We start from the raw sequence: 26545 nt of genomic DNA on the forward strand, positions 1-26545 counted from the left end.
ATGACTGTTTTAGCTTTTAGTCTACCATATGACTGTTTTAGTTTGGCTTTTAGTCCACAATATGACTGACTGTTTTAGCTTGGCTTTTAGTCCACCATATGACTGTTTTAGCTTTGTCTACCACATGACTGTTTTAGCTTGGCTTTTAGTCCACCATATGACTGTTTTAGCTTGGCTTTTAGTCCACCATATCACTGTTTTAGCTTGGCTTTTAGTCCACCATATTACTGTTTTAGCTTGGCTTTTAGTCCACCATATCACTGTTTTAGCTTGGCTTTTAGTCCACCATATTACTGTTTTAGCTTGGCTTTTAGTCCACCATATGACTGTTTTAGCTTGGCTTTTAGTCCACCATATTACTGTTTTAGCTTGGCTTTTAGTCCACCATATGACTGACTGTTTTAGCTTGGCTTTTAGTCCACCATATGACTGTTTTAGCTTGGCTTTTAGTCCACCATATGACTATTTTAGCTTGGCTTTTAGTCCACCATATCACTGTTTTAGCTTGGCTTTTAGTCCACCATATCACTGTTTTAGCTTGGCTTTTAGTCCACCATATGACTGTTTTAGCTTGGCATTTAGTCCACCATATCACTGTTTTAGCTTGGCTTTTAGTCCACCATATGACTGTTTTAGCTTGACTTTTAGGCCACCATATGACTGTTTTAGCTTGACTTTTAGGCCACCATATGACTGTTTTAGCTTGGCTTTTAGTCCACCATATGACTGTTTTAGCTTGGCTTTTAGTCCACCATATGAATGTTTTAGCTTGTCTTTTAGTCCACCATATGACTGTTTTAGCTTGGCTTTTAGTCTACCATATTACTGTTTTAGCTTGGCCTTTAATCCACCATATGACTGTTTTAGGTTTTAGTCTACCATATGACTGTTTTAGCTTGGCTTTTAGTCCACCATATGACTGACAGTTTTAGCTTGGCTTTTAGTCCACCATATCACTGTTTTAGCTTGGCTTTTAGTCCACCATATCACTGTTTTAGCTTGGCTTTTAGTCCACCATATGACTGTTTTAGCTTGGCATTTAGTCCACCATATCACTGTTTTAGCTTGGCTTTTAGTCCACCATATGACTGTTTTAGCTTGACTTTTAGGCCACCATATGACTGTTTTAGCTTGACTTTTAGGCCACCATATGACTGTTTTAGCTTGGCTTTTAGTCCACCATATGACTGTTTTAGCTTGGCTTTTAGTCCACCATATGAATGTTTTAGCTTGTCTTTTAGTCCACCATATGACTGTTTTAGCTTGGCTTTTAGTCTACCATATTACTGTTTTAGCTTGGCCTTTAATCCACCATATGACTGTTTTAGGTTTTAGTCCACCATATCACTGTTTTAGCTTGGCTTTTAGTCCACCATATGACTGTTTTAGCTTGGCATTTAGTCCACCATATCACTGTTTTAGCTTGGCTTTTAGTCCACCATATGACTGTTTTAGCTTGGCTTTTAGTCCACCATATGACTGACAGTTTTAGCTTGGCTTTTAGTCCACCATATGACTGTTTTAGCTTGGCTTTTAGTCCACCATATTACTGTTTTAGCTTTTAGTCTACCATATGACTGTTTTAGCTTGGCTATTAGTCCACCATATCAGTGTTTTAGCTTGGATTTTAGTCCACCATATGACTGTTTTAGGTTTTAGTCTACCATATGACTGTTTTAGCTTGGCTTTTAGTCCACCATATGACTGACTGTTTTAGCTTGGCTTTTAGTCCACCATATTACTGTTTTAGCTTTTAGTCTACCATATGACTGTTTTAGCTTGGCTTTTAGTCCACCATATGACTGTTTTAGCTTGGCTTTTAGTCCACCATATCACTGTTTTAGCTTGGCTTTTAGTCCACCATATTACTGTTTTAGCTTTTAGTCTACCATATGACTGTTTTAGCTTGGCTTTTAGTCCACCATATGACTGTTTTAGCTTGGCTTTTAGTCCACCATATGACTGTTTTAGCTTGGCTTTTAGTCCACCATATGACTGTTTTAGCTTGGCTTTTAGTCCACCATATGACTGTTTTAGCTTGGCTTTTAGTCCACCATATCACTGTTTTAGCTTGGCTTTTAGTCCACCATATTACTGTTTTAGCTTGACTTTTAGTCCACCATATCACTGTTTTAGCTTGGCTTTTAGTCCACCATATTACTGTTTTAGCTTGGCTTTTAGTCCACCATATGACTGTTTTAGCTTGGCTTTTAGTCCACCATATCACTATTTTAGCTTGGCTTTTAGTCCACCATATGACTGTTTTAGCTTTTAGTCCACCATATCACTGTTTTAGCTTGGCTTTTAGTCCACCATATGACTGTTTTAGCTTGGCTTTTAGTCCACCATATGACTGTTTTAGCTTGGCTTTTAGTCCACCATATGACTGTTTTTGCTTGGCTTTTAGTCCACCAAATGACTGTTTTAGCTTGGCTTTTAGTCCACCATATCACTGTTTTAGCTTGGCTTTTAGTCCACCATATGACTGTTTTAGCTTGGCTTTTAGTCCACCATATGACTGTTTTAGCTTGGCTTTTAGTCCACCATATGACTGCTTTAGCTTGGCTTTTAGTCCAAAACATGACTGTTTTAGCTTGGCTTTTAGTCCACCATATCACTGTTTTAGCTTTTAGTCCACCATATGATTGTTTTACTTTTTTTAAGTGCATTGCGATTTTAAATGCACTTTAAATAAGATTTGATTTTAATTCTCCAGTTCTCCCAGGAGAAAGAGGTCCAGGTCCGGTTCTCCCTCCCGGAAGCCCCGACACTCGTCACAGCGCTCTGGGTCCCGCTCCAGGGAAAGTCGCTGGAACTCCCCTCGCTCACGCTCGCAGGAGAGGAAGGAGAGAGAGAAGGAGCGGGAGAAGGACAAAGAACGCAGACAGAAAGGTCTGCCCAGCATCAAGAGCCAGACACTCAGTGGTACGTACTGTCAGATACACACAAGGAGTGCGTCCCAAATGGCACCCTATTCTCTACTACTATTGACCAGGGCCCATATTGAATGTTTCCCTCGTTGTGTAGTTTGCACCACCACTCTGTGGGTTGGCCAGCTTGACAAGAAGACCACTCAGCAGGACGTCATGTCTTTATTAGAGGAGTTCGGACAGATCGACTCCATCAATGTAAGTATGAGGGCCGACACTTACAATACTCACTGGCGCCCTAATTCCCTTTTTAAATAGTGCGCTACTTTTCACTGGAGCCACATAAGAAATAGTCCAATAGGAGAGATCTCTATATATATATATATATATAGGACATAGGGGGGGGGCGATTGACCCTCAAAAAATACAGTAGGCTGTGGTGAAAAGGAACAACTTAGGAGCTAATACCAACCTCCCGCTCCCCTCCAGATGATCCCTCCTCGGGGCTGTGCCTACATAATGATGGTCCACAGGCAGGATGCCTACAGAGCTCTACACAAACTCAGCAGAGGATCCTTCAAGGTCAACCAGAAGGCCATTAAGGTACTTTTTGATTTATTTGATTTATGTTAAACCAACCCTTTTTTTTTTTTTTTTTTTTTTTTTTTTTTTTTTAACTAGGTGAGTCTGTCAAATAACAAATTCTGATTTTACAAAGAGGACCTGCTAAATAAATTATTTACTCTCTTTCAGGAGCTTGTTCAGGGCTCAAACTGCGGCCGAAACACCCGCATTTGCGATGCTTTGACTTGGCAGTGCGACACCAATTTTGTTATTCGTTGCTAGGGTGCCTGTAGCTAGGTTTCCATCCAATTGGCGACGTATTTTCATGCGAATACTCTAGAATCCGCGTAATGAAAATATGCGCATTTTCCCACCGGTGTTTAAACCACATCAGTGCACACAACGTCGTTTTTCCGCTTAAGTTTTCATGTACTGAATAAAAATCTAAAGTTCAATATATTTCCATCGCGTTTTCAACCCTAACGATAGTTTTGTCACTAAAACTGTTGTGTTAAATAGCAAATGTGCCTACTTTGGTCTTGGCACCTGCACTCTAGCCAACAGCTCCCAGATGCAGTGTGGGTAGGCTAGTCTACATGATGATTATTATGGATAAGAGCAAGAATATTTAGGTCAAAAGGCAGTCAAGCATCGATCATCATGTCACCAGAATAAGAACCTCAATATTTATTGTAAAGGAGCATCAAGATCACTGTGCACTTTCATCACCCTGTGACGTTAATCCTAATTTATTTCATCTGTAGCCTAATAAACTGCATAGTTTCCCCGAGTCGTAATGGGAGGACCACACGCCATATCGCGTGACTCCAAGTTTACTTCGATGTGATGGTTATTATATCAATATTTGTTTCCACCGCCAATTAATTTTACAGACACAAAAAGATCCCACCATGTTGAACAAACAAATTATCTGTAAGTCGCTTTGGATAAAAGCGTCTGCTAAATGGCATATTATATTATATTATTATTATTATCTGTAGGCATTTATAAAATGCTACCCAAACATCCTGTTTCCATCACAGCTGTTGTGATTTTTTTTTATACAGTATGATTTTTCTTGCATAACTGTGGATGGAAACATGGTTTATGAAAAAAATATAGCTGGTCATGTTAGTTTGTGGTTCACAATTGCCTTTTTTTGTTGACTTATTCAAACAGCAATGGGTATGCAAACCAAAGTAACAAACATTGTAGATTAGAAATTATAGGATGTATGTAAAATGTACTACTGGTGATATATCTAATGGGGAATTGATATACGTTAACAATCAAACGCAAACAACTCACACAATGAAGTTATGAAACAATAAATTGGCGGGAGAGAGCACATTCTGGAGAGAGAAGTGCATTGTGCATCTGGGTGCATGGTCAATCCAACGTCTGCATTGGCCATGCAGGATTTATGGTGATATGGCTTCAGCAGAAGTCAGGGCAAGAATGGCTTCAGCAGAAGTCGGGGCAAGAATGGCCTCAGCAGAAGTCGGGGCATTCCTACCTCTTACGCTTTGCAGAGCAGAGCTGTTGTCAAGGAAGTGAGTTTGTGTTTATACAGGATGTACCGCCCCCACCTACCGTCAACCAATCATGTCAATGCGGCGCTATACAGAGGCGCATGGTGATGCGGTACGGAGCTCAATTTGGCCTCTGCATGCCTCTGGAGGCTCCGCAGTTGCGTCACACCCTCCATATGGAGCCTCCGACCACATTTTCAAATGAAGCGTATATTGGCTTTTAGTCTAGGCCTCCGCAATGGATTAGTTCACTGAGATGGGCGCAAATATATATACTGTATTTTCCGCACTATAAGGCGCACTTAAAAGCCTTTAATTTTCTCAAAAAACGACAGTGCGCCTTATAATCCGGAGCGCCTTATATATGGATTAATTGGTTGATCCATAATGGTTGTACACGGCGCTCAAGGCGCTCTGTCAAAATGTTTCAGAATGAAAAAACAATAAAAACAATTTAATAATAATGAAATGTTTCAGTACGACTGGTAAACTACAAAGCCGCACCGCTTGCAGCATTACGGCTACCGTAGTCAGTAAACACCTGTACTGTGCTTACTCACAGTCCCACACCACTTGTGTGTGTATAAAGACCCCAAAATTGTTGTCAGAACGCTTAATAAAGTTTGACTTTATCTGACTGTTTTGTTGACAGTCCCTTTAGCACAGCTCCATCTAGTGGATGCATAACGCAACCCCAGTCAAACGTTTGACTGCAGTATCTTCTATTCTATGCGCCTTATAATCCGGTGCGCCCTATATATGAAAACAGTTCTAAAATAGGCCATTCATTCGCCTTATAGTGCGGAAAATACGGTATATATATACAGCTGTGGAAAAAAATTGAGACCACTGCAAAATTATCAGTTTCTCTGGTTTTACTATTTATAGGTATGTGTTTGGGTAAAAATAACATTTTTGTTTTATTCTATAATCTACTGACAACATTTCTCCCAAATTCCAAATAAAAATATTGTCATTTAGAGCATTTATTTGCAGAAAATGACAACTGGTCAAAATAACAAAAAAGATGCTGTGTTGTCAGACCTCGAATAATGCAAAGAAAATTAGTTCATGTTCATTTGTAAACAACACAATAGTAATGTTTTAACTTAGGAAGAGTTCAGAAATCAATATTTGGTGGAATAACCCTGATTTTCAATCACAGCTTTCATGCGTCTTGGCATGCTCTCCACCAGTCTTTCACATTAATGTTGGGTGACTTTATGCCACTCCTGGCGCAAAGATTCAAGCAGCTCGGCTTTGTTTGATGGCTTGTGACCATCCATCTTCCTCTTGATGACATTCCAGAAGTTTTCAATGGGGTTCAGGTCTGGAGATTGGGCTGGCCATGACAGGGTCTTGATCTGGTGGTCCTCCATCCACACCTTGATTGACCTGGCTGTGTGGCATGGCGCATTGTCCTGCTGGGAAAATCCAATCCTCAGAGTTGGGGAACAATGTCAGAGCAAAAGGAAGCAAGTTTGCTTCCAGGACAACCTTGTACGTGGCTTGATTCATGCGTCCTTCATGTAGACAAATCTGCCCGATTCCAGCCTTGCTGAAGCACCCCCAGATCATCACCGATCCTCCACCAAATTTCATAGTGGGTGCGAGACACTGTGGCTTGTAGGCCTCTCCAGGTCTCCATCTAACCATTAGACGACCAGGTGTTGGGCAAAGCTGAAAATTGGACTCATCAGAGAAGATGACCTTACTCCAGTCCTCTACGGTCCAATCCTTATGGTCTTTTGCAAACCTCAGCCTGGCTCTTCTTTGCTTCTCATTGATGAAGGGCTTTTTTCTAGCTTTGCACGACTTCAGCCCTGCCCCTAGGAGCCTGTTTTGAACCGTCCTCGCCATGCACTTCACTCCAGCTGCCGTTTGCCATTCTTTTTGTAGGTCACTTGATGTCATCCTACGGTTGTTGAGTGACATTTGAATGAGTTGGCGGTCATCCCGGTCAGTAGAGAGTTGTTTTCGCCCTCTGCCGGTCTGTAGCTTTGTTGTCCCCAATGTCTGCTGCTTGACCTTGTTCTTATGAACCGCCGTCTTTGACATTTTAAGGATGGAAGCAACCTGACGCTCACTGTATCCCTCTGCCAGTAAAGCCAGAATTGACCCCTTCTTTTCCTCACTCAAAACTTTCCTTTTCAACTCTTTTGGCATGGTCAATAGTTATCTTTCTGATTAATATTACTTTTGAGGTACTATTAGCACTGTTTTTGCCATCCAGCTGGTCCTATTGCAAGAGGATAGTGATGACCACAGCAGTGGTTTTTATACTTTTCCTCGTTAAATAAGATTTGGTTCATGTGATCACCTAATTAGTACCTAATTCAGTAGAATGAGATGTGCTTGTGTTGGAATTCAACAGACCCTGGAATGGCTGTCATACATGTAGAGATGCTGATTTAAGAAACATTTGCAGTGGTCTCTTAAATTTTTCCCACAGCTGTATATTTGTTACTTCTCGACTAAAACAATCTCGGTCGACCAACAGCCTAACGACCAAACAGTCGACTAATTGGGGTCAGCCCTAAGAACATCCCATTTTAGTGGGTCGTTTTTCTATTAGAAAAGTGAGATTTGGAGAGTGAATACCTGAAACTCTGAAACCTGGAAAAACTAACTTGGGGAAAAAACTGAATTTACCAAAAGATAGAACAGATTTTATATGGCCCTACAACTGTAGACTAACTGATCCAAATTGCTAACAATAACACCCTTTTTGAGATTGCGCTAAGGTTACATTTTTTCCCTCCAAACAATCAATGTAAATATGATATTGTCAAGTTAAAATGTAATTATTTGTGTATGGAGGGTAGGTCATTATAGGCTACTCGATCGTCCCGCAAATGAAAGATAACATTTAAATGATGCGCACATCATCTGCTTTCCCAGGACAGTATACTTTTCATTCGGGCCAGTTAACACTGGCCCAGTGTGCCACTGGCAAATTTACCTGAATGTCAAGCCCGGCGTGGGCATGCTAATTTAAAAGATGGCTAGTCATTATTAGCCTGGCTCTGTTTGGAACGCAGGTACATTATGGGACACAGGTCAGGTCATTACCTCTGCCAAAAAATTGGTATGACCAAATCATGTGCTGGTGCCATCAACTGGAAAAGTTAGATTTTGTTGTTTTAGTGTATAACCTAAAGATATTGTGTTTATGTAGATTGGTTTAGAGCCCTGTTTGTTTAGTGTATAACCTAAATATATATTGTGTGTGTAGATTGCGTGGGCTTTGAACAAAGGTATAGAGGCAACTAGTGTTGTCATGATACCAGAATTTAGACTTTGATACCAGGTTTAGTATTACGATACCGAAACGATACTCGCTACCGAAACTATACTCGATTACAGTTGGCATTATGTATAGGGACAGGTAACATTCTCCTGCCATCTGCCAAACCCAGACTCGTCCGTTGGACTGCCATATGGTGAGGCGTGATTAATTACTCCAGAGAACGCGTTTCCACTGCTCCAGAGTCCAATGGCGGAGAGCTTTACACCACTCCAGCCGACGCTTGGCATTGCGCAAGATGATCTTAGGCTTGTGTGCGGCTGCACGGCCATGGAAACCCATTTCATGAAGCTCCAGACGAACAGTTCTTGTGCTGACGTTGCTTCCAGAGGCAGTTTGTAACTCTGTAGTGAGTGTTGCAACCGGTGACAGGCGATTTTTACGCGCTTGAGCACTCGACGGTCCCGTTCTGTGAGCTTGTATTGGCCTACCACTTCATGGCTGAGCCGTTGTTGCTCCTAGACGTTTCCACTTCACAATAACAACACTTACAGTTGACCGGGGCAGCTCTAGCATGGCAGAAATGTGACAAACTGATTTGTTGGAAAGGTGGCATCCTATGACAGTGCCACGTTGAAATTCACTGAGCTCTTAAGTACGGGCCATTGTTTGTCTATGGAGATTGTGTGCTCGATTTTATACACCTGTCAGCAACGGGTGTGACTGAAATAGCTGAATCCACTAATTTGAAGGGGTGTTCACATGGGGTGTTTTGGCCATGTAGTGTAACAGGGTTAATTTGCTAAATAATGGACATATTGGGTGAAATTACATTCATTAGACCAATAATTCATTTTTCTTTACAGCTAAATTATTTAATGTATTAAATTAATAGTTTACTTCCAAAATGACAAACACTTTGAAGCTCATTTCTGAAGCTTCTATATTGCAATAGTCTACACACCATATAAATACAATGGATTTTACACAGCATACTACGATTCCCAGAGTGCATTTCACCTCCCATGGTGCAATGATCTGCCAGCGGTGCTGGCTGGCTACTGCTAGCAAACCCAGACAAACAGGAAGTAGTCATAATATATTGTTATATATAAATTGAGTGTATTTCACATTTACTTTTGGGTTGTAATCATATTATAATGCTCACATGAATGTCATGCTGAATATATGTTCATGTCATTGTCACTAAAACCACCCTTGCACTGCTTTGTAACACCTTTTGCTTAGTTGTTTCGGTGGGCTGGCCCTCATCTGCTCTGTAAGTAAAGTACTCGCATAGTTTACTTCTGGAGCCAGTTTTGTCAACAAGCTGCGGGCGTGGAGGTATGATGTTTTCGTTAGAGGAAGCTGTCTGCATTTTCTCTCCTCTCCCTTGCTTCTCAAAAGTGGCTCGCGCTGGCTAGGTTACGACTGCCCCCCCCCGAGAAGACAAGTATCCTGGCTAGGTTACGACTGCCCCCCTGAGAAGACAAGTATCCTGGCTAGGTTACGACTGCCCCCCTGAGAAGACAAGTATCCTGGCTAGCTTACTACTGCCCCCCTGAGAAGACAAGTATCCTGGCTAGGTTACGACTGCCCCCCTGAGAAGACAAGTAGCCTGGCTAGGTTACGACTGCCCCCCCTGAGAAGACAAGTATCCTGGCTAGGTTACGACTGCCCCCTGAGAAGACAAGTATCCTGGCTAGCTTACTACTGCCCCCTGAGAAGACAAGTATCCTGGCTAGCTTACTACTGCCCCCCTGAGAAGACAAGTAGCCTGGCTAGGTTACGACTGCCCCCCCTGAGAAGACAAGTAGCCTGGCTAGGTTACGACTGCCCCCCTGAGAAGACAAGTATCCTGGCTAGGTTACGACTGCCCCCCTGAGAAGACAAGTATCCTGGCTAGGTTACGACTGCCCCCCTGAGAAGACAAGTAGCCTGGCTAGCTTACTACTGCCCCCCCCGAGAAGACAAGTAGCCTGGCTAGCTTACTACTGCCCCCCTGAGAAGACAAGTATCCTGGCTAGGTTACGACTGCCCCCCCTGAGAAGACAAGTATCCTGGCTAGGTTACGACTGTCCCCCCTGAGAAGACAAGTATCCTGGCTAGGTTACGACTGCCCCCCCTGAGAAGACAAGTATCCTGGCTAGCTTACTACTGCCCCCTTGAGAAGATTTAGACAAATTACTAGACAGACTTCATCCTCGCAATCCATATACGACTTGAGACACATTTGACAGAAGTACCGAAAGTAACCCATTCTTGTACCGAACTGTTTTTCATGTTCTAGTATCGGGAAAAAGTACTGAAGTTTCGGTACCGTGCAGCACTACTGTCTGGTAGCCTCATAACATCGAACTACAGTGTACAGGCAGCACACACAGTTATTTAAAACACTTTATTTTTACTTAACCTAAGGATATTGCATTTGTGTGTAGATTGCGTGGGCCTTGAACAAGGGTATAAAGGCGACCCATAAGAAGTTCTGGGACGTGGAGCGAGGCGTCACCTACATCCCCTGGAGCAAGGTGAAGATGGAGGAGCTGGAGGGCTACAGAGAGGGAGGCATGCTGGACTCAGACACACTCTGTCCAGGTAAACATCTGACTTCTATGTTCCACAACCTCTACCACTGTCTGCTGTGGGTGAGTCTCAATTGTCTTGCCTTGATTCCTCACCTCCTTCTCAAAGTGCATTGGAGAAGAAGATTTCTGGTTCCTCTCCTCAGACCTTCTCCTCCAATGCAATTTAAGGAGGAATAGGTGAGGGAGGAGGATGCGAGGAATCAAGGAAGACCGTTGAGATTCACCCTCTATCTAGATGTGGAATTATTGGGGCCTGGAGTTTTTCCTGAACTCGCAACTTGGCTACTAAAAACCCAGCCTATAACTGGCTATAACTAGGTTTTCCTGGTTAGGTAAAGTGGTCTGGAGAAAGTCTTTAAGTCAGAGGTATTGGACACGGCTTTAGGTTATATCTACAGTGCATTCGGAAAGTATTCATACCTCTTCACTTTTTCCATATTTTGTTACGGCAGCCGTATTCTAAAATGGATCAAAAAATAATAATCCTCATCAATCTACATACAATACCCCATAATGACAAAGCGAAAACCGGTTTGTAGAAAGTTTTGCAAATGTATTACAAATAAAAAACTGAAATACCTTATTTACATAAGTATTCAGACCTTTTGCTATGAGACTCGAAATTTAGCTCTGGTGAATCCTGTATCCATTGATTATCCTTGATGTTTTTACAACTTGATTGGAGTCCACCTGTGGTAAATTCAATTGATTGGACATGATTTGGAAAGGCACACACCTGTCTATATAAGGTCCCACAGTTGACCGTGCATGTCAGAGCAAATACCAAGCCATGAGGTCGAAGGAATTGTCCGTAGAGCTCCGAGACAGGATTGTGTCGAGGCACAGATCTGGGGAAGGGTACCAAAACATTTATGCAGCATTGAAGGTCCCCAAGAACACAGTGGCCTCCATCATTGTTAAATGGAAGAAGTCTGGTTGGAACCACCATGGCTCTTCCTAGAGCTGGCCGCCAGGCCAAACTGAGCAATCGGGGGAGAAGGGCCTTAGTCAGGGAGGTGACCAAGAACCCGATGGTCACTTTGTCAGAGCTTCAGAGTTCCTCTGTGGAGATGGGAGAACCTTCCAGAAGGACAACCATCTCTGCAGCACTCCACCAATCAGGCCTTTATGATAGAGTGGCCAGACGGAAGCCACGCCTCAGTAAAAGGCACATGACAGCCCGCTTGGAGTTTGCCAAAAGGCACCTAAAGGATTCTCAGACCATGAGAAACTAAATTCTCTGGTCTGATGAAACAAAAATTGAACTCTTTGGCCTGAATGTCAAGCATCACGTCTGGAGGAAACCAGGCACCACCCTACGGTGAAGCATGGTGGTGGAGGAAATCATGCTGTGGGGATGTTTGTCAGCGGCAGGGACTGGGAGACTAGTCCGGATCGAGGGAAAGATGAACGGAGCAAAGTACAGAGATATTTGATGAAAACCTACTCCCGAGCGCTCAGGACCTCAAACTCGGGCAAAGGTTCACCTAACAGGACAACGACCCTAAGCAAACAGCCAAGACAACGCAGGAGTGGCTTCGGGACAAGTCTCTGAATGTCCTTGAGTGGCCCAGCCAGAGCCCGGACTTGAACCCGATCGAACATCTCTGGAGAGACCTGAAAGTAGCTGTGCAGCGACGCTCCCCATCCAACCTGACAGAGCTTGAGAGGATCTCCAAAGAAGAATGGGAGAAACTCTCCAAATACATGTGTGCCAAGCTTGTAGCGTCATACCCAAGAAGACTCAAGGCTGTAATCGCTGCCAAAGTGCTTCAACAAAGTACTGAGTAAAGGTTCTGAATACTTATGTAAATTCAGTTTTTATTTTATTAATTTGCTAACATTTCAAAAAATTGTTTTTGACTTTGTCATTATGGGGTATTGTGTGTAGATTGATGAGTGGAAACAAACAATTTAAACCATTTTAGAATAAGGCTGTAACGTAACAAAATGTTGAAAAAGTATGTGGGGTCTGAATACTTCCCGAATGCAATGTATCTCTACATTGCTAGTGTATTATTATCCCTGATTTGATTCATTGGTCTGTTCTTCAGAGTGGGGAGATGATGTGAAGGAGCTCACTAAACCAGGAGGGTTGAACAACGGAGGAGGAGTGGACTGCATGGAGACAGAGGGAGCTGCCATCGCCCACGTACAGGTAACACCCACTACAGGGGGCCCAATGGAACACAACACAGACGGCAGGGGCCCAATGAAACACACCACAGACAGCATGGTCCCAATGGAACACAACACCCACTACAGGGGGCCCAATTGAACACAACACAGACGGCAGGGGCCCAATGAAACACAACACAGACAGCAGGGTCCCAATGAAACACAACACAGACAGCAGGGTCCCAATGAAACACACCACCCACTACAGGGGCCCAATGGAACACAACACAGACGGCAGGGTCCCAATGAAACACACCACAGACAGCAGGGTCCCAATGAAACACACCACAGACAGCAGGGTCCCAATGAAACACAGCACAGACAGCAGGGTCCCAATGAAACACACCACAGACGGCAGGGTCCCAATGAAACACAACACAGACGGCAGGGTCCCAATGAAACACAACACAGACAGCAGGGTCCCAATGAAACACACCACAGACAGCAGGGTCCCAATGAAACACACCACAGACAGCAGGGTCCCAATGAAACACAGCACAGACAGCAGGGTCCCAATGAAACACACCACAGACGGCAGGGTCCCAATGAAACACAACACAGACGGCAGGGTCCCAATGAAACACAACACAGACGGCAGGGTCCCAATGAAACACAGCACAGACAGCAGGGTCCCAATGAAACACAACACAGACGGCAGGGTCCCAATGAAACACACCACAGACGGCAGGGTCCCAATGAAACACACCAGTCTGTGTGTTCTGTCTCAACATAATACCTCACGATCTCTTCTCTTGGGAAACAGATTTTATCCAAATGTTTTGTGCCTTAGTTTGTGCCCTTATTTTATTAAAATTGCAGGTTTTATAAGTATTGGTATATAAATGCATATACTTTTCCTTAACACAAATGCAACAATGTGAGAAAGTGGATCAATAAAAAGCGATTTAGTTGTATCATGGCTTGGGTGACTAGTATTTCAAAGGTATTCACTCACCTCAGTACATCACCTAATATAAAAACAAAGGTCCACATTGTAAGGATGATGTCTAGTTTTCCTCCTGTAGTAAGTCAACCAGTCTGAATGCAAGGATCCAGTTTCTGTCTACATGACGCCTTTTACTGAGTTTCACAATGACTCACCAATAAATGGAAGGCAACTCGTCTCGTCAGAAAGGTGCCTTCCTGATATACCCTGATAGTAAGATATTAGGGAGGATCTAGGGATGTGACAAATTCATTATTTATTTTTTTGTTAATGTTTAAATGGCAGTTTTTTGTATCGGTTTTCCAATAAAATGCATACAATTCCACGTGAATTCTCAATGCAGCTGCGCTGCTGCCAGCAACGGTTTCGGTTTCACGGTGCGTCCCTATTCAGAGGGTTAAGGATTGCACCTGTACAACCATTACTGTACCTCAAGTCCACCTCGCAAAGTTTGGATTTCCTTCTGATTTAACTTGTCAAAGTATTGCCATACGGGACTTCACTGATGTCGCCTGTCTTTCTCTGCCATTTTCCCGTCTGTTAACGACGCTGACGTAGTGGTGGAGCATCATCTCCAAAATAATTAATTGATTGACTACCGGCGTGGACTCCCATTTCCGAGTGTCAAGATTTGATTCCGCAAGGAATAGACTCCTAAGATTCAGTATTTTTGGAATGGACGTGACTGATTAGTTGCTGTACTTCCTAGAACACAAACTCACGTCTTTCATAGCGAGCTGGCGAAGGACAGCGAGAGGGGAGGGGCACAGTATAGGCAGGTCGGCCATCAGGCAGACAGAACCCTGCACTAGGCTTATCTATCAGTATAGGCAGGTCGGCCACCAGGCAGACAGAACCCTGCACTAGGCTTATCTATCAGTATAGGCAGGTCGGCCATCAGGCAGACAGAACCCTGCACTAGGCCTATCTATCAGTATAGGCAGGTCAGCCACCAGACAGACAGAACCCTGCACTAGGCTTATCTATCAGTATAGGCAGGTCGGCCATCAGGCAGACAGAACCCTGCACTAGGCTTATCTATCAGTATAGGCAGGTCGGCCACCAGACAGTCAGAACCCTGCACTAGGCCTATCTATCAGTATAGGCAGGTCAGCCACCAGACAGACAGTCAGAACCCTGCACTAGGCCTATCGATCGGCAATGTCTCGCAACTTCAGTAAAGCAGAGCCTATCATCAGTGAACAGGCCAAGATATTCTACACGAAACAGACCAAAGACTGAACACACATCGTTAGCGAAGAGCGAGAGCAGACGAGAGAGAGGATGGGACAGGAGAAACAACCGTTATCTGTATCTCGCAATGTCTTGCAAATTCACCAAAGTAGCCTAAAGTTCGCCTCTTCCTCTCAGGTTTTATTTAAATTACACAACCCAGACCTTTTTATAGCCTATCGTCCAGTTAGCCTATAACATGGAAAATAATGTTTTGTGATAACTACTGTGATGTTAATATCGTTTTTCCGGGACTTTTCTTAACGTTAAGGTTCCAAATTTCGTTTAGACCTTCACACCACTAGTAGGGACGCATTGGTCATTGATACAGATGAAAACAGTTGCATAAAAAGAAACCATTTATGAAGCTGATATGAGTTTGGAATATGGAGTTTCCTACCATTTTTTGCTGGTACCACATGGTGTTTGGCTCTCTCTCAATTATTGATTTTTTCACCATATCAATATCAGCTGCTGTTCAAAGTTCTTATGCTTTTTCTTTTCAAGACAAATATTGTGACATACTAATTTGACTGACATTGGTTTGAACAGAATGTAATTCTGAGACTCAGAGGACTCGTGACTGTGACAATTGCACCATTCTGTAATGGACAGGTTGAGAAGCCTGCATGTTGGTACAGATGTCCACTAAGTTTGAATATACAGTGAGGGAAAAAAGTATTTGATCCTCTGCTGATTTTGTACGTTTGCCCACTGACAAAGAAATGATCAGTCTATAATTTTAATGGTAGGTTTATTTGAACAGTGAGAGACAGAATAACAACAACAAAATCCAGAAAAACGCATGTCAAAAATGTTATAAATTGATTTGCATTTTAATGAGGGAAATAAGTATTTGACCCCCTCTCAATCAGAAAGATTTCTGGCTCCCAGGTGTCTTTTATACAGGTAACTGAGCTGAGATTAGGAGCACACTCTTAAAGGGAGTGCTCCTAATCTCAGCTTGTTACCTGTATAAAAGACACCTGTCCACAGAAGCAATCAATCAATCAGATTCCAAACTCTCCACCATGGCCAAGACCAAAGAGCTCTCCAAGGATGTCAGGGACAAGGTTGTAGACCTACACAAGGCTGCAATGGGCTACAAGACCATCGCCAAGCAGCTTGGTGAGAAGGTGACAACAGTTGGTGCGATTATTCGCAAATGGAAGAAACACAAAATAACTGTCAATCTCCCTCGGCCTGGGGCTCCATGCAAGATCTCACCTCGTGGAGTTGCAATGATCATGAGAACGGTGAGGAATCAGCCCAGAACTACACGGGAGGATCTTGTCAATGATCTCAAGGCAGCTGGGACCATAGACACCAAGAAAACAATTGGTAACACACTACGCCGTGAAGGACTGAAATCCTGCAGCGCCCGCAAGGTCCCCCTGCTCAAGAAAGCACATATACAGGCCCGTTTGAAGTTTGCCAATGAACATCAAAATAATTCAGAGGAGAACTGGGTGAAAGTGTTGTGGTCAGATGAGACCAAAATTGAGCTCTTTGGCATCAACTCAACTCGCCATGTTTGGAGGAGGAGGAATGCTGCCTATGACCCCAAGAACACCATCCCCACCGTCAAACATGGAGGTGGAAACATTATGCTTTGGGGGTGTTTTTCTGCTAAGGGGACAGGACAACTTCACCGCATCAAAGGGACGATGGACGGGGCCATGTACCGTCAAATCTTGGGTGAGAACCTCCTTCCCTCAGCCAGGGCATTGAAAATAGGTTGTGGATGGGTATTCCAGCATGACAATGACCCAAAACACATGGCCAAGGCAACAAAGGAGTGGCTCAAGAAGAAGCACATTAAGGTCCTGGAGTGGCCTAGCCAGTCTCCAGACCTTAATCCAATAGAAAATCTGTGGAGGGAGCTGAAGGTTCGAGTTGCCAAACGTCAGCCTCGAAACCTTAATGACTTGGAGAAGATCTGCAAAGAGGAGTGGGACAAAATCCCTCCTGAGATGTGTGCGGCAGGTAGCTTAGTGGTTAAGAGCGTTGTGCCGGTAACCGAAAGGTCGCTGGTTCTAATCCCCGAGCCGACTAGGTGAAAAATCTGTCTGTGCCCTTGAGCAAGGCACTTAACCCTAATTGCTCCTGTAAGTCGCTCTGGATAAGAGCGTCTGCTAAATGACTAAAATGTAAAAATGTAAATGTCAAACATGGAGGTGGAAACATTATGCTTTGGGGGTGTTTTTCTGCTAAGGGAACAGGACAACTTCACCGCATCAAAGGGAAGATGGACGGGGCCATGTACCGTCAGATCTTGGGTGAGAACCTCCTTCCCTCAGCCAGGGCATTGATAGGGTTAGGGTTAACCCTAACCCTTAACCTAACCCTAACCGTTAAAATTATAGACTGATCATGTCTTTGTCAGTGGGCAAACGTACAAAATCAGCAGGGGATCAAATACTTTTTTCCCTCACTGTACTTACTAGCATGACGGAGGCAAAATGAGCTATGCTATCATGAAGATTATTAAACCAGCTGAACATTTGACTCTCACTTAACCCAGAACTTAAAAATATGTTTCTGTTTGAGTTGATCCCATTTGAAGGAACCACCTGTTGCACATTCCTTAATACAGTGCATTCGGAAAGTATTCAGACCCACTGTGTTCTTGGGGACCTTCAATGCTGCAGAAATGTTATGGTACCCTTCCCCAGATCTGTGCCTCGACACAATCCTGTCTCGGAGCTCTACGGACAATTCCTTCGACCTCATGGCTTGGGTTTTGCTCTGACATGCACTGTTAACTGTGGGACCATATAAAGACAGGTGTGTGCTTTTCCAAATCATGTCCAATCAATTGAGTTTACCACAGGTGGGCTCCAAGTTGTAGAAACATCTCAAGGGCGATGAATGGAAACAGGATGCACCTGAGCTCAATTTCGTGTGTCTCATAGCAAAGGGTCTGAATATTTATGTAAATAAGGTATCTGTTTTTTATGTGTAATATATTTGCAAAACTTTCTAAAACCTGTTTTTGCTTTGTCATGATGGGGTGTTTTGTGTAGACTGATGAGAAAAAACATGTATTTAATCAATTTTAGAATAAGGCTGTAAAGTAACAAGATGTGGAAAAAGTCAAGGGGTCTGAATACTTTCCGAATGCACTGTGTGTGTGTGTGTAACACACATACACACAGTGCATTTGGAAAGTATTCATATATATATATATACACACACACACACACACACACACACACACACACAGTGGGGGAAAAAAGTATTTAGTCAGCCACCAATTGTGCAAGTTCTCCCACTTAAAAAGATGAGAGAGGCCTGTAATCCAGAAAATCACATTGTAGGATTTTTAATGAATTTATTTGCAAATTATGGTGGAAAATAAGTATTTGGTCACCTACAAACAAGCAAGATTTCTGGCTCTCACAGACCTGTAACTTCTTCTTTAAGAGGCTCCTCTGTCCTCCACTCGTTACCTGTATTAATGGCACCTGTTTGAACTTATCAGTATAAAAGACACCTGTCCACAACCTCAAACAGTCACACTCCAAACTCCACTATGGCCAAGACCGAAGAGCTGTCAAAGGACACCAGAAACAAAATTGTAGACCTGCACCAGGCTGGGAAGACTGAATCTGCAATAGGTAAGCAGCTTGGTTTGAAGAAATCAACTGTGGGAGCAATTATTAGGAAATGGAAGACATACAAGACCACTGATAATCTCCCTCGATCTGGAGCTCCACGCAAGATCTCACCCTGTGGGGTCAAAATGATCACAAGAACGGTGAGCAAAAATCCCAGAACCACACGGGGGGGACCTAGTGAATGACCTGCAGAGAGCTGGGACCAAAGTAACAAAGCCTACCATCAGTAACACACTACGCCGCCAGGGACTCAAATCCTGCAGTGCCAGACGTGTCCCCTGCTTAAGCCAGTACATGTCCAGGCCCATCTGAAGTTTGCTAGAGTGCATTTGGATGATCCAGAAGAGGATTGGGAGAATGTCATATGATCAGATGAAACCAAAATATAACTTTTTGGTAAAAACTCAACTCGTCGTGTTTGGAGGACAAAGAATGCTGAGTTGCATCCAAAGAACACCATACCTACTGTGAAGCATGGGGGTGGAAACATCATGCTTTGGGGCTGTTTTTCTGCAAAGGGACCAGGACGACTGATCCGTGTAAAGGAAAGAATGAATGGGGCCATGTATCGTGAGATTTTGAGTGAAAACCTCCTTCCATCAGCAAGGGCATTGAAGATGAAACGTGGCTGGGTCTTTCAGCATGACAATGATCCCAAACACACCGCCCGGGCAACAAAGGAGTGGCTTCGTAAGAAGCATTTCAAGGTCCTGGAGTGGCCTAGCCAGTCTCCAGATCTCAACCCCATAGAAAATCTTTGGAGGGAGTTGAAAGTCCGTGTTGCCCAGCGACAGCCCCAAAACATCACTGCTCTAGAGGAGATCTGCATGGAGGAATGGGCCAAAATACCAGCAACAGTGTGTGAAAACCTTGTGAAGACTTACAGAAAACGTTTGACCTGTGTCATTGCCAACAAAGGGTATATAACAAAGTATTGAGAAACTTTTGTTATTGACCAAATACTTATTTTCCACCATAATTTACAAATAAATTCATTAAAAATCCTACAATGTGATTTTCTGGAAAAAAAATTCTCATTTTGTCTGTCATAGTTGACGTGTACCTATGATGAAAATTACAGGCCTCTCATCTTTTTAAGTGGGAGAACTTGCACAATTGGTGGCTGACTAAATACTTTTTTTTCCCCCACTGTATATGTGTGTGTGTGTATATATATATGTATGTGTGTGTGTATATATATTGTGTGTGTATACAATACCAGTCAAAAGTTTGGACACACCTACTCATTCCAGGGTTTTTCTTTTTTACTGTTTTCTACATTGTAGAATAATAGTGAAGACATCAAAACTATGAAATAACACATATGGAATCATGTAGTAACCAAAAAAGTGTTAAACAATGTTATATTTGAGGTTCTTTGCCTCTCAACCAGCTTCACCTGGTATGTTTTTCCAACAGTCTTGAAGGAGTTCCCACATATGCTGAGCACTTGTTGGCTGCTTTTCCTTCACTCTGCCGTCCGACTCATCCCAAACCATCTCAATTGGGTTGAGGTCGGGGGATTGTGGAGGCCAGGTCATCTGATGCAGCACTCCATCACTCTCCTTCTTGGTAAAATAGCCCTTACACAGCCTGGAGGTGTGTTGGGTCATTGTCCTGTTGAAAAACAAATGATATTCCCACTAAGCCCAAACCAGATTGGATGGCGTTTCACTGCAGAATGCTGTGGTAGCCATGCTGGTTAAGTGTGCCTTGAATTCTAAATAAATCAGACACTGTTAACAGCAAAGCAACCCCACACCATAACACCACCTCCTCCATGCTTTACAGTGGGAACTACACATGAGGAGATAATCCGTTCACCCACACCGCGTCTCACAAAGACACGGCGGTTGGAACCAAAAATCTCCAATTTGGACCCCAGACCAAAGGACAAATTTCCACCGGTTTAATGTCCATTGCTTGTGTTTCTTGGTCCAAGCAGGTCTCTTCTTGTTATTGGTGTCCTTTAGTAGTGGTTTATTTGCAGCAATTCGACCATGAATGCCTGATTCACACATTCCCCTCTGAACAGTTGATGTTGAAATGTGTGTGTTACTTGAATTTCTGAGGCTGGTAACTCTAATGAACTTATCCTCTGCAGCAGAGGTAACTCTGGGTCTTCCATTCCTGTGGTGGTCCTCATGAGAGCCAGTTTCATCATAGCGCTTGATGGTTTTTGCGACTGCACTTGAAACTTTCAAAGTTCTTGAAATGTTCTGTATTGACTGACCTTCATGTCTTAAAGTAATGATAGACTGTCATTTCTCTTTGCTTATTTGATCTGTTCTTGCCATAGTATGGACTTGGTCTTTTACCAAATAGGGCTATCTTCTGTATACTGTAGCTCAGCTGGTAGAGCACGGCGCTTGTAACGCCAAGGTAGTGGGTTCGATCCCCGGGACCACCCATACACAAAAATGTATGCACGCATGACTAAGTCGCTTTGGATAAAAGTGTCTGCTAAATGGCATATTATTATTATATTATACCACCCCTACCTTGTAACAACACAACTGATTGGCTCAAACACATTAAGAAGGAAAGAAATTCCACAAATTAACTTTTAAGAAGGCACACCTGTTAATTGAAATGCATTCCAGGTGACTACCTCATGAAGCTGGTTGAGAGAATGCCAAGAGTGTGCAAAGCTGTCATCAAGGCAAAGGGTGGCTATTTGAAGAATCTCAAATATACAATATATTTTGATTTGTTTAACACTTTTTTTTTGGGTACTACATGATTCCATATGTGTTATTTCATAGTTTTGATGTCTTCACTATTATTCTACAATGTAGAAAATAGTAAAAATAAAGAAAAACCCTTGAATGAGTAGGTGGGTCCAAACTTTTGACTGGTTGTGTGTATATGTGTGTGTATGTACAGACAGTCAGTGAGTGAGTGCATTCGGAAAGTATTCAGACCCCTTCCCCTTTTCCACATTTTGTTACGTTACAGCCTTATTCTAAAATGGATTAAATTGATTTTTCCCCCTCATCAATCTACACACAATACCCCATAACGACAAAGCAAAAACAGGTTTTTAGACATTTTTGCAAGTGTATAAAAAAAACCCTGAAATGACGTATTCAGACCCTTCGGCGGCGATTACAGCCTAGAGTCTTCTTGGGTATGACGCTACAAGCTTGGCACACCTTTATTTGGGGAGTTTCTCCCATTCTTCTCTGCAGATCCTCTCAAGCTCTGTTAGGTTGGATGGGGAGCGTCGCTGCAGCTATTTTCAGGTCTCTCCAGAGACGTTTGATTAGGTTCAAGTCCGGGCCCTGGCTGGGCCACTCAAGGACATTCAGAGACTTGTCCCGAAGCCTCTCCTGCGTTGTCTGTGTGCTTAGGGTCGTTGTCCTGTTAGGTGAACCTTTGCCCCAGTTTGAGGTCCTGAGCGCTCTGGAGTAGGTTTTCATCAAGGATCTCTCTGTACTTTGCTCCGTTCATCTTTCCCTCGATCCTAACTTGTCTCCCAGTCCCTGCCGCTGAAAAAGATCCCCACAGCATGACGCTGCCACCACCGTGCTTCACCGTAGAGATGGTGCCAGGTTTCCTCCAGATGTGACGCTTGGCATTTAGGCCAAAGATTTAAATCTTGGGTTCATCAGACCAGAGAATCGTATTTCTCATGGTCAGAGTCCTTTAGGTGCCTTTTGGCAAACTCCAAGTGGGCTGTCATGTGCCTTTTACTGAGGAGTGGCTTCCGTCTGGCCACTGTACCATAAAGGCCTGATTGGTGGAGTGCTGCAGAGATGGTTTTCCTTCTGGAAGGTTCTGTCATCTCCACAGAGGAACTCTGGAGCTCTGTCAGAGTGACCATCGGGTTCTTGGTCACCTCCCTGACCAATAACCCAAGTGTTCAGTTTGGCCTGGTGGCCAGCTCTAGGAAGAGTCTTGGTGGTTCCAAACTTATGCAAATGTGATATTTCCGTTTTTATTTTTAATAAATTTGCCAACATAAAAAAAAGAAAACAGTTTTCGCTTCGTCATCATGGGTTATTGTGTGTGGATTGATCAGTAAAAAATGTTTTTAAAATCCATTTTAGAATAAGGCTGTAACGTAACAATGTGGAAAAAGTCAAGGGTTCTTTCCGAATGCACTGTACGCTCACAACACAAAAATAAGCAAATCATTTATTATTCAAAAGACATTAGCAGATGCACTGTTTTGACCTGTTAGTGCGTCATGTATATAAATATCAGAGACTTGTTGCAGATCCGGGTTGCACTACTACGGACAATTGTGCTTGTAACTGTGTTCCTAGTTCTTACACGTAAACATTTCTTTATTTTACCTTTATTTAATTAGGCAAGTCAGTTAAGATCAAATTCTTATTTACAATGACGGCCTACCAAAAGGCCTCCTGCGTGGACGGAGGCTGGGATTTAAACAATAAATATATATAAATATAGGACCAAACACACATCACAGCAAGAGAGACCTAAGACAGCAACATAGCATGGCAGCAACACATGACAACACAGCAAGGTAGCAACCCAACATGAAAACAACATGGCAGCAGCTCAACATGGTAGCAGCACAAGAGATGGTACAAACATTACTGGGCACAGACAACAGCACAAGGGGCAAGAAGGTAGAGACACCAATACATCACGCGAAGCAGCCACAACTGTCAGTAAGAGTGTCCATGATTGAGTCTTTGAATGAAGAGATGGAGATAAAACTGTCCAGTTTGAGTGTTTTTTGCAGCTCGTTCCAGTCGCTAGCTGCAGCGAACTGAAAAGAGGAGCGACCCAGGGATGTGTGCGCTTTGGGGACCTTTAACAGAATGTGACTGGCAGAACGGGTGTTGTATGTGGAGGATGAGGGCTGCAGTAGGTATCTCAGATAGGGGGGAGTGAGGCCTAAGAGGGTTTTATAAATAATCATCAACCAGTGGGTCTTGCGACGGGTATACAGAGATGGCCAGTTTACAGAGGAGTATAGAGTGCAGTGATGTGTCCTATAAGGAGCGTTGGTGGTAAATCTGATGGCTGAATGGTAAAGAACATCTAGCCGTTCGAGAGCACCCTTACCTGCCGATCTATAAATGACGTCTCCGTAATCTAGCATGGGTAGGATGGTCATCTGAATCAGAGTTAGTTTGGCAGCTGGGGTGAAAGAGGAGCGATTACGATAGAGGAAACCAAGTCTAGATTTAACCTCAGCCTGCAGCTTGGATATGTGTTGAGAGAAGGATAGTGTACCGTCTAGCCGTACTCCCAAGGACTTGTATGAGGTGACTACCTCAAGCTCTAAACCCTCAGAGGTAGTAATCACACCGGTGGGGAGAGGGGCATTCTTCTTACCAAACCACATTACCTTTGTTTTGGAGGTGTTCAGAACAAGGTTAAGGGCAGAGAAAGCTTGTTGGACACTAAGAAAGCTTTGTTGTAGAGCGTTTAACACAACATCCGGGGCGGGGCCAGCTGAGTATAAGACTGTATCATCTGCATATAAATGGATGAGAGCTTCCTACTGCCTGAACTATGTTGTTGATGTAAATTGAGAAGAGCGTGGGGCCTAGGATCGAGCCTTGGGGTTCTCCCTTGGTGACAGGCAGTGGCTGAGACAGCAGATGTTCTGACTTTATACACCGCAGTCTTTGAGAGAGGTAGTTACCAAACCAGGCCAAAGACCCCTCAGAGACACCAATACTCCTTAGCCGGCCCACAAGGATGGAATGGTCTACCGTATCAAAAGGCTTTGGCCAAGTCAATAAAAATAGCAGCACAACATTGCTTGGAATCAAGGGCAATGGTGACATCATTTAGGACCTTTAAGGTTGCAGTGACACATCCATAACCTGAGAGGAAACCAGACTGCATACCAGAGAGAATACTATAGACATGTGGAATGTGGAGCAATCAAACACAACACAGGTTTATGAATGTCTTCAGAAGCAGGCTTGAGATGTTTTTTTTTTTTTAGAAGAGATGAATGAATACTAATAATGAATACATGCTCATTAGAAGGAAGAGAAGATAATCAAATCTTTGTCATCTTTGCCGTTTCAAATCTTTCTGGAAAAGGTAGGGATTTTTACTGCAATATTTTAATCAACAGAATATATAAGTAAAAATATGCGTTGTCAAATCTGCCTAAACGTCCTCTATTACAATCTGTAACTTAAACATAGAATAGTTGTGTATGCCACATAATGTTGCTCAACAGATGATTGCTGCTCACCACCTTTATTATACGTTTCAAATACTTCATACGTTTTAGTTCGGGTATCAGGGCCATACAGTCTAACCCTGAAACGGACTTCCACCCTGAAAACTTGGTCTTATCTGGCGCCTTATTTTAGTCAATCAAACGACTTGAGGTTATCACCCAGGTAGGTGAATGAGGTGAACCCGGAAGATGCTTTATAGCTCTCAAGAGCTTTCACAAAGACACCTGCGGCTGCCTACTTTTCTGTAGTCAGTGGCTCCAACTGACACGTTGTCAGGATCGTCAGTCTCATGAGGCCTCACTAAGGTGAGTGTTTCTGGACGTGGAATATGGATATCGGAGGTCCGTCCCTCGCTGGGACTATACTGAGGAACCTCTCCGATGGCTGACAGGTAAAAGTGACGCTCCCTCCCCAATTTGGAATTTACTGGATTGCTCTCCGTGACATATTGGGGGGGTCAAGACCCGGGAACAACTGAACGAGCCACAGTTGCTCTAATTAATCTTATCACAATTCAAGTTGCAACAAATGACCTGAAATTGGCGTCCGAGCAGAACAGTTGTTAGTGTGCATTTATGTTGATCCTGCGATTTATCAGATAATATCTTTATTGCTCAATTTACAATATTCCAGTGCTTATCTGTGTAGGGCTTTCATGAGGTGAGCTGAAACAATGTTTTTCCAATGTCCAGGACTCCCAGCTGATCACAAGATATGAAATTAGCATTGATCACGGTCTCACTAGCCCTGGGTTTTTTCAGGCCATATCAAACAATATTGACAAGGTTACGTACATTCCATAGTTGAAGAGAAAGATTCCTAAACATATATTTTATTCATTAAAACACATTCAACAGTAAGGAAACATACAGGGTGTCACCTGACAGTGTTCTCAAATGTCATGTTCTTAGTTCGGTTACGTTTAGTCGGCAGAAAGACGAAACAATAAGACTGGGGTGGGTGGGGGGGGGTTCTATCAGGAACAAAAGAGTCAGACAGCCTGTGGGCCCCACGGTGGAGTCAGACAGCCTGTGGGCCCCACGGTGGAGTCAGACAGCCTGTGGGCCCCACGGTGGAGTCAGACAGCCTGTGGGCCCCACGGTGGAGTCAGACAGCCTGTGGGCCCCACGGTGGAGTCAGACAGCCTGTGGGCCCCACGGTGGAGTCAGACAGCCTGTGGGCCCCACGGTGGAGTCAGACAGCCTGTGGGCCCCACGGTGGAGTCAGACAGCCTGTGGGCCCCACGGTGGAGTCAGACAGCCTGTGGGCCCCACGGTGGAGCTCCACCACAGGATCCTCTGCCGGTGGAATCCGATACCTGGGTAAGAACAGAACCCCTCCCTGCAGTGGCCTGACGGCTGTGTGGTTATATGTAGTTCCATGTTATCCGACGTGTACGGTATGCAAATGCATATAAATACTGTATTGAGCACCTAAAACATGGCTACTTCTTTCATTTCACTAGGTGAGATCCTATTGGATTTTGTGTATAGAATGTGTTAAGAGTCTTGGTCTGAGGAGGTTCCGTTTCCATGTGCATGCATTTTACTAGATTTTTTTTTAGCATACTACATTATTTTCACTC

General features: G+C 43.5%; 1 protein-coding gene across 1 annotated transcript in view; it reads left to right on the forward strand.

The window, feature by feature from the left end:
- LOC121566852 (SR-related and CTD-associated factor 4) overlaps positions 1-26545 on the forward strand; it is a 70344-nt gene that overhangs the window by 22908 nt on the left and 20891 nt on the right. The window contains exons 8-12 of the mRNA XM_041876737.2: positions 2717-2925; positions 3028-3128; positions 3360-3473; positions 10652-10808; positions 12853-12956. Of these exons, the coding sequence (XP_041732671.1) occupies positions 2717-2925; positions 3028-3128; positions 3360-3473; positions 10652-10808; positions 12853-12956 (685 nt within the window). The remainder of the gene's footprint in view (positions 1-2716; positions 2926-3027; positions 3129-3359; positions 3474-10651; positions 10809-12852; positions 12957-26545) is intronic.

This window comes from Coregonus clupeaformis, chromosome 5, assembly GCF_020615455.1.
Source record: "Coregonus clupeaformis isolate EN_2021a chromosome 5, ASM2061545v1, whole genome shotgun sequence".
NCBI classification, from domain to species: domain Eukaryota; kingdom Metazoa; phylum Chordata; class Actinopteri; order Salmoniformes; family Salmonidae; genus Coregonus; species Coregonus clupeaformis.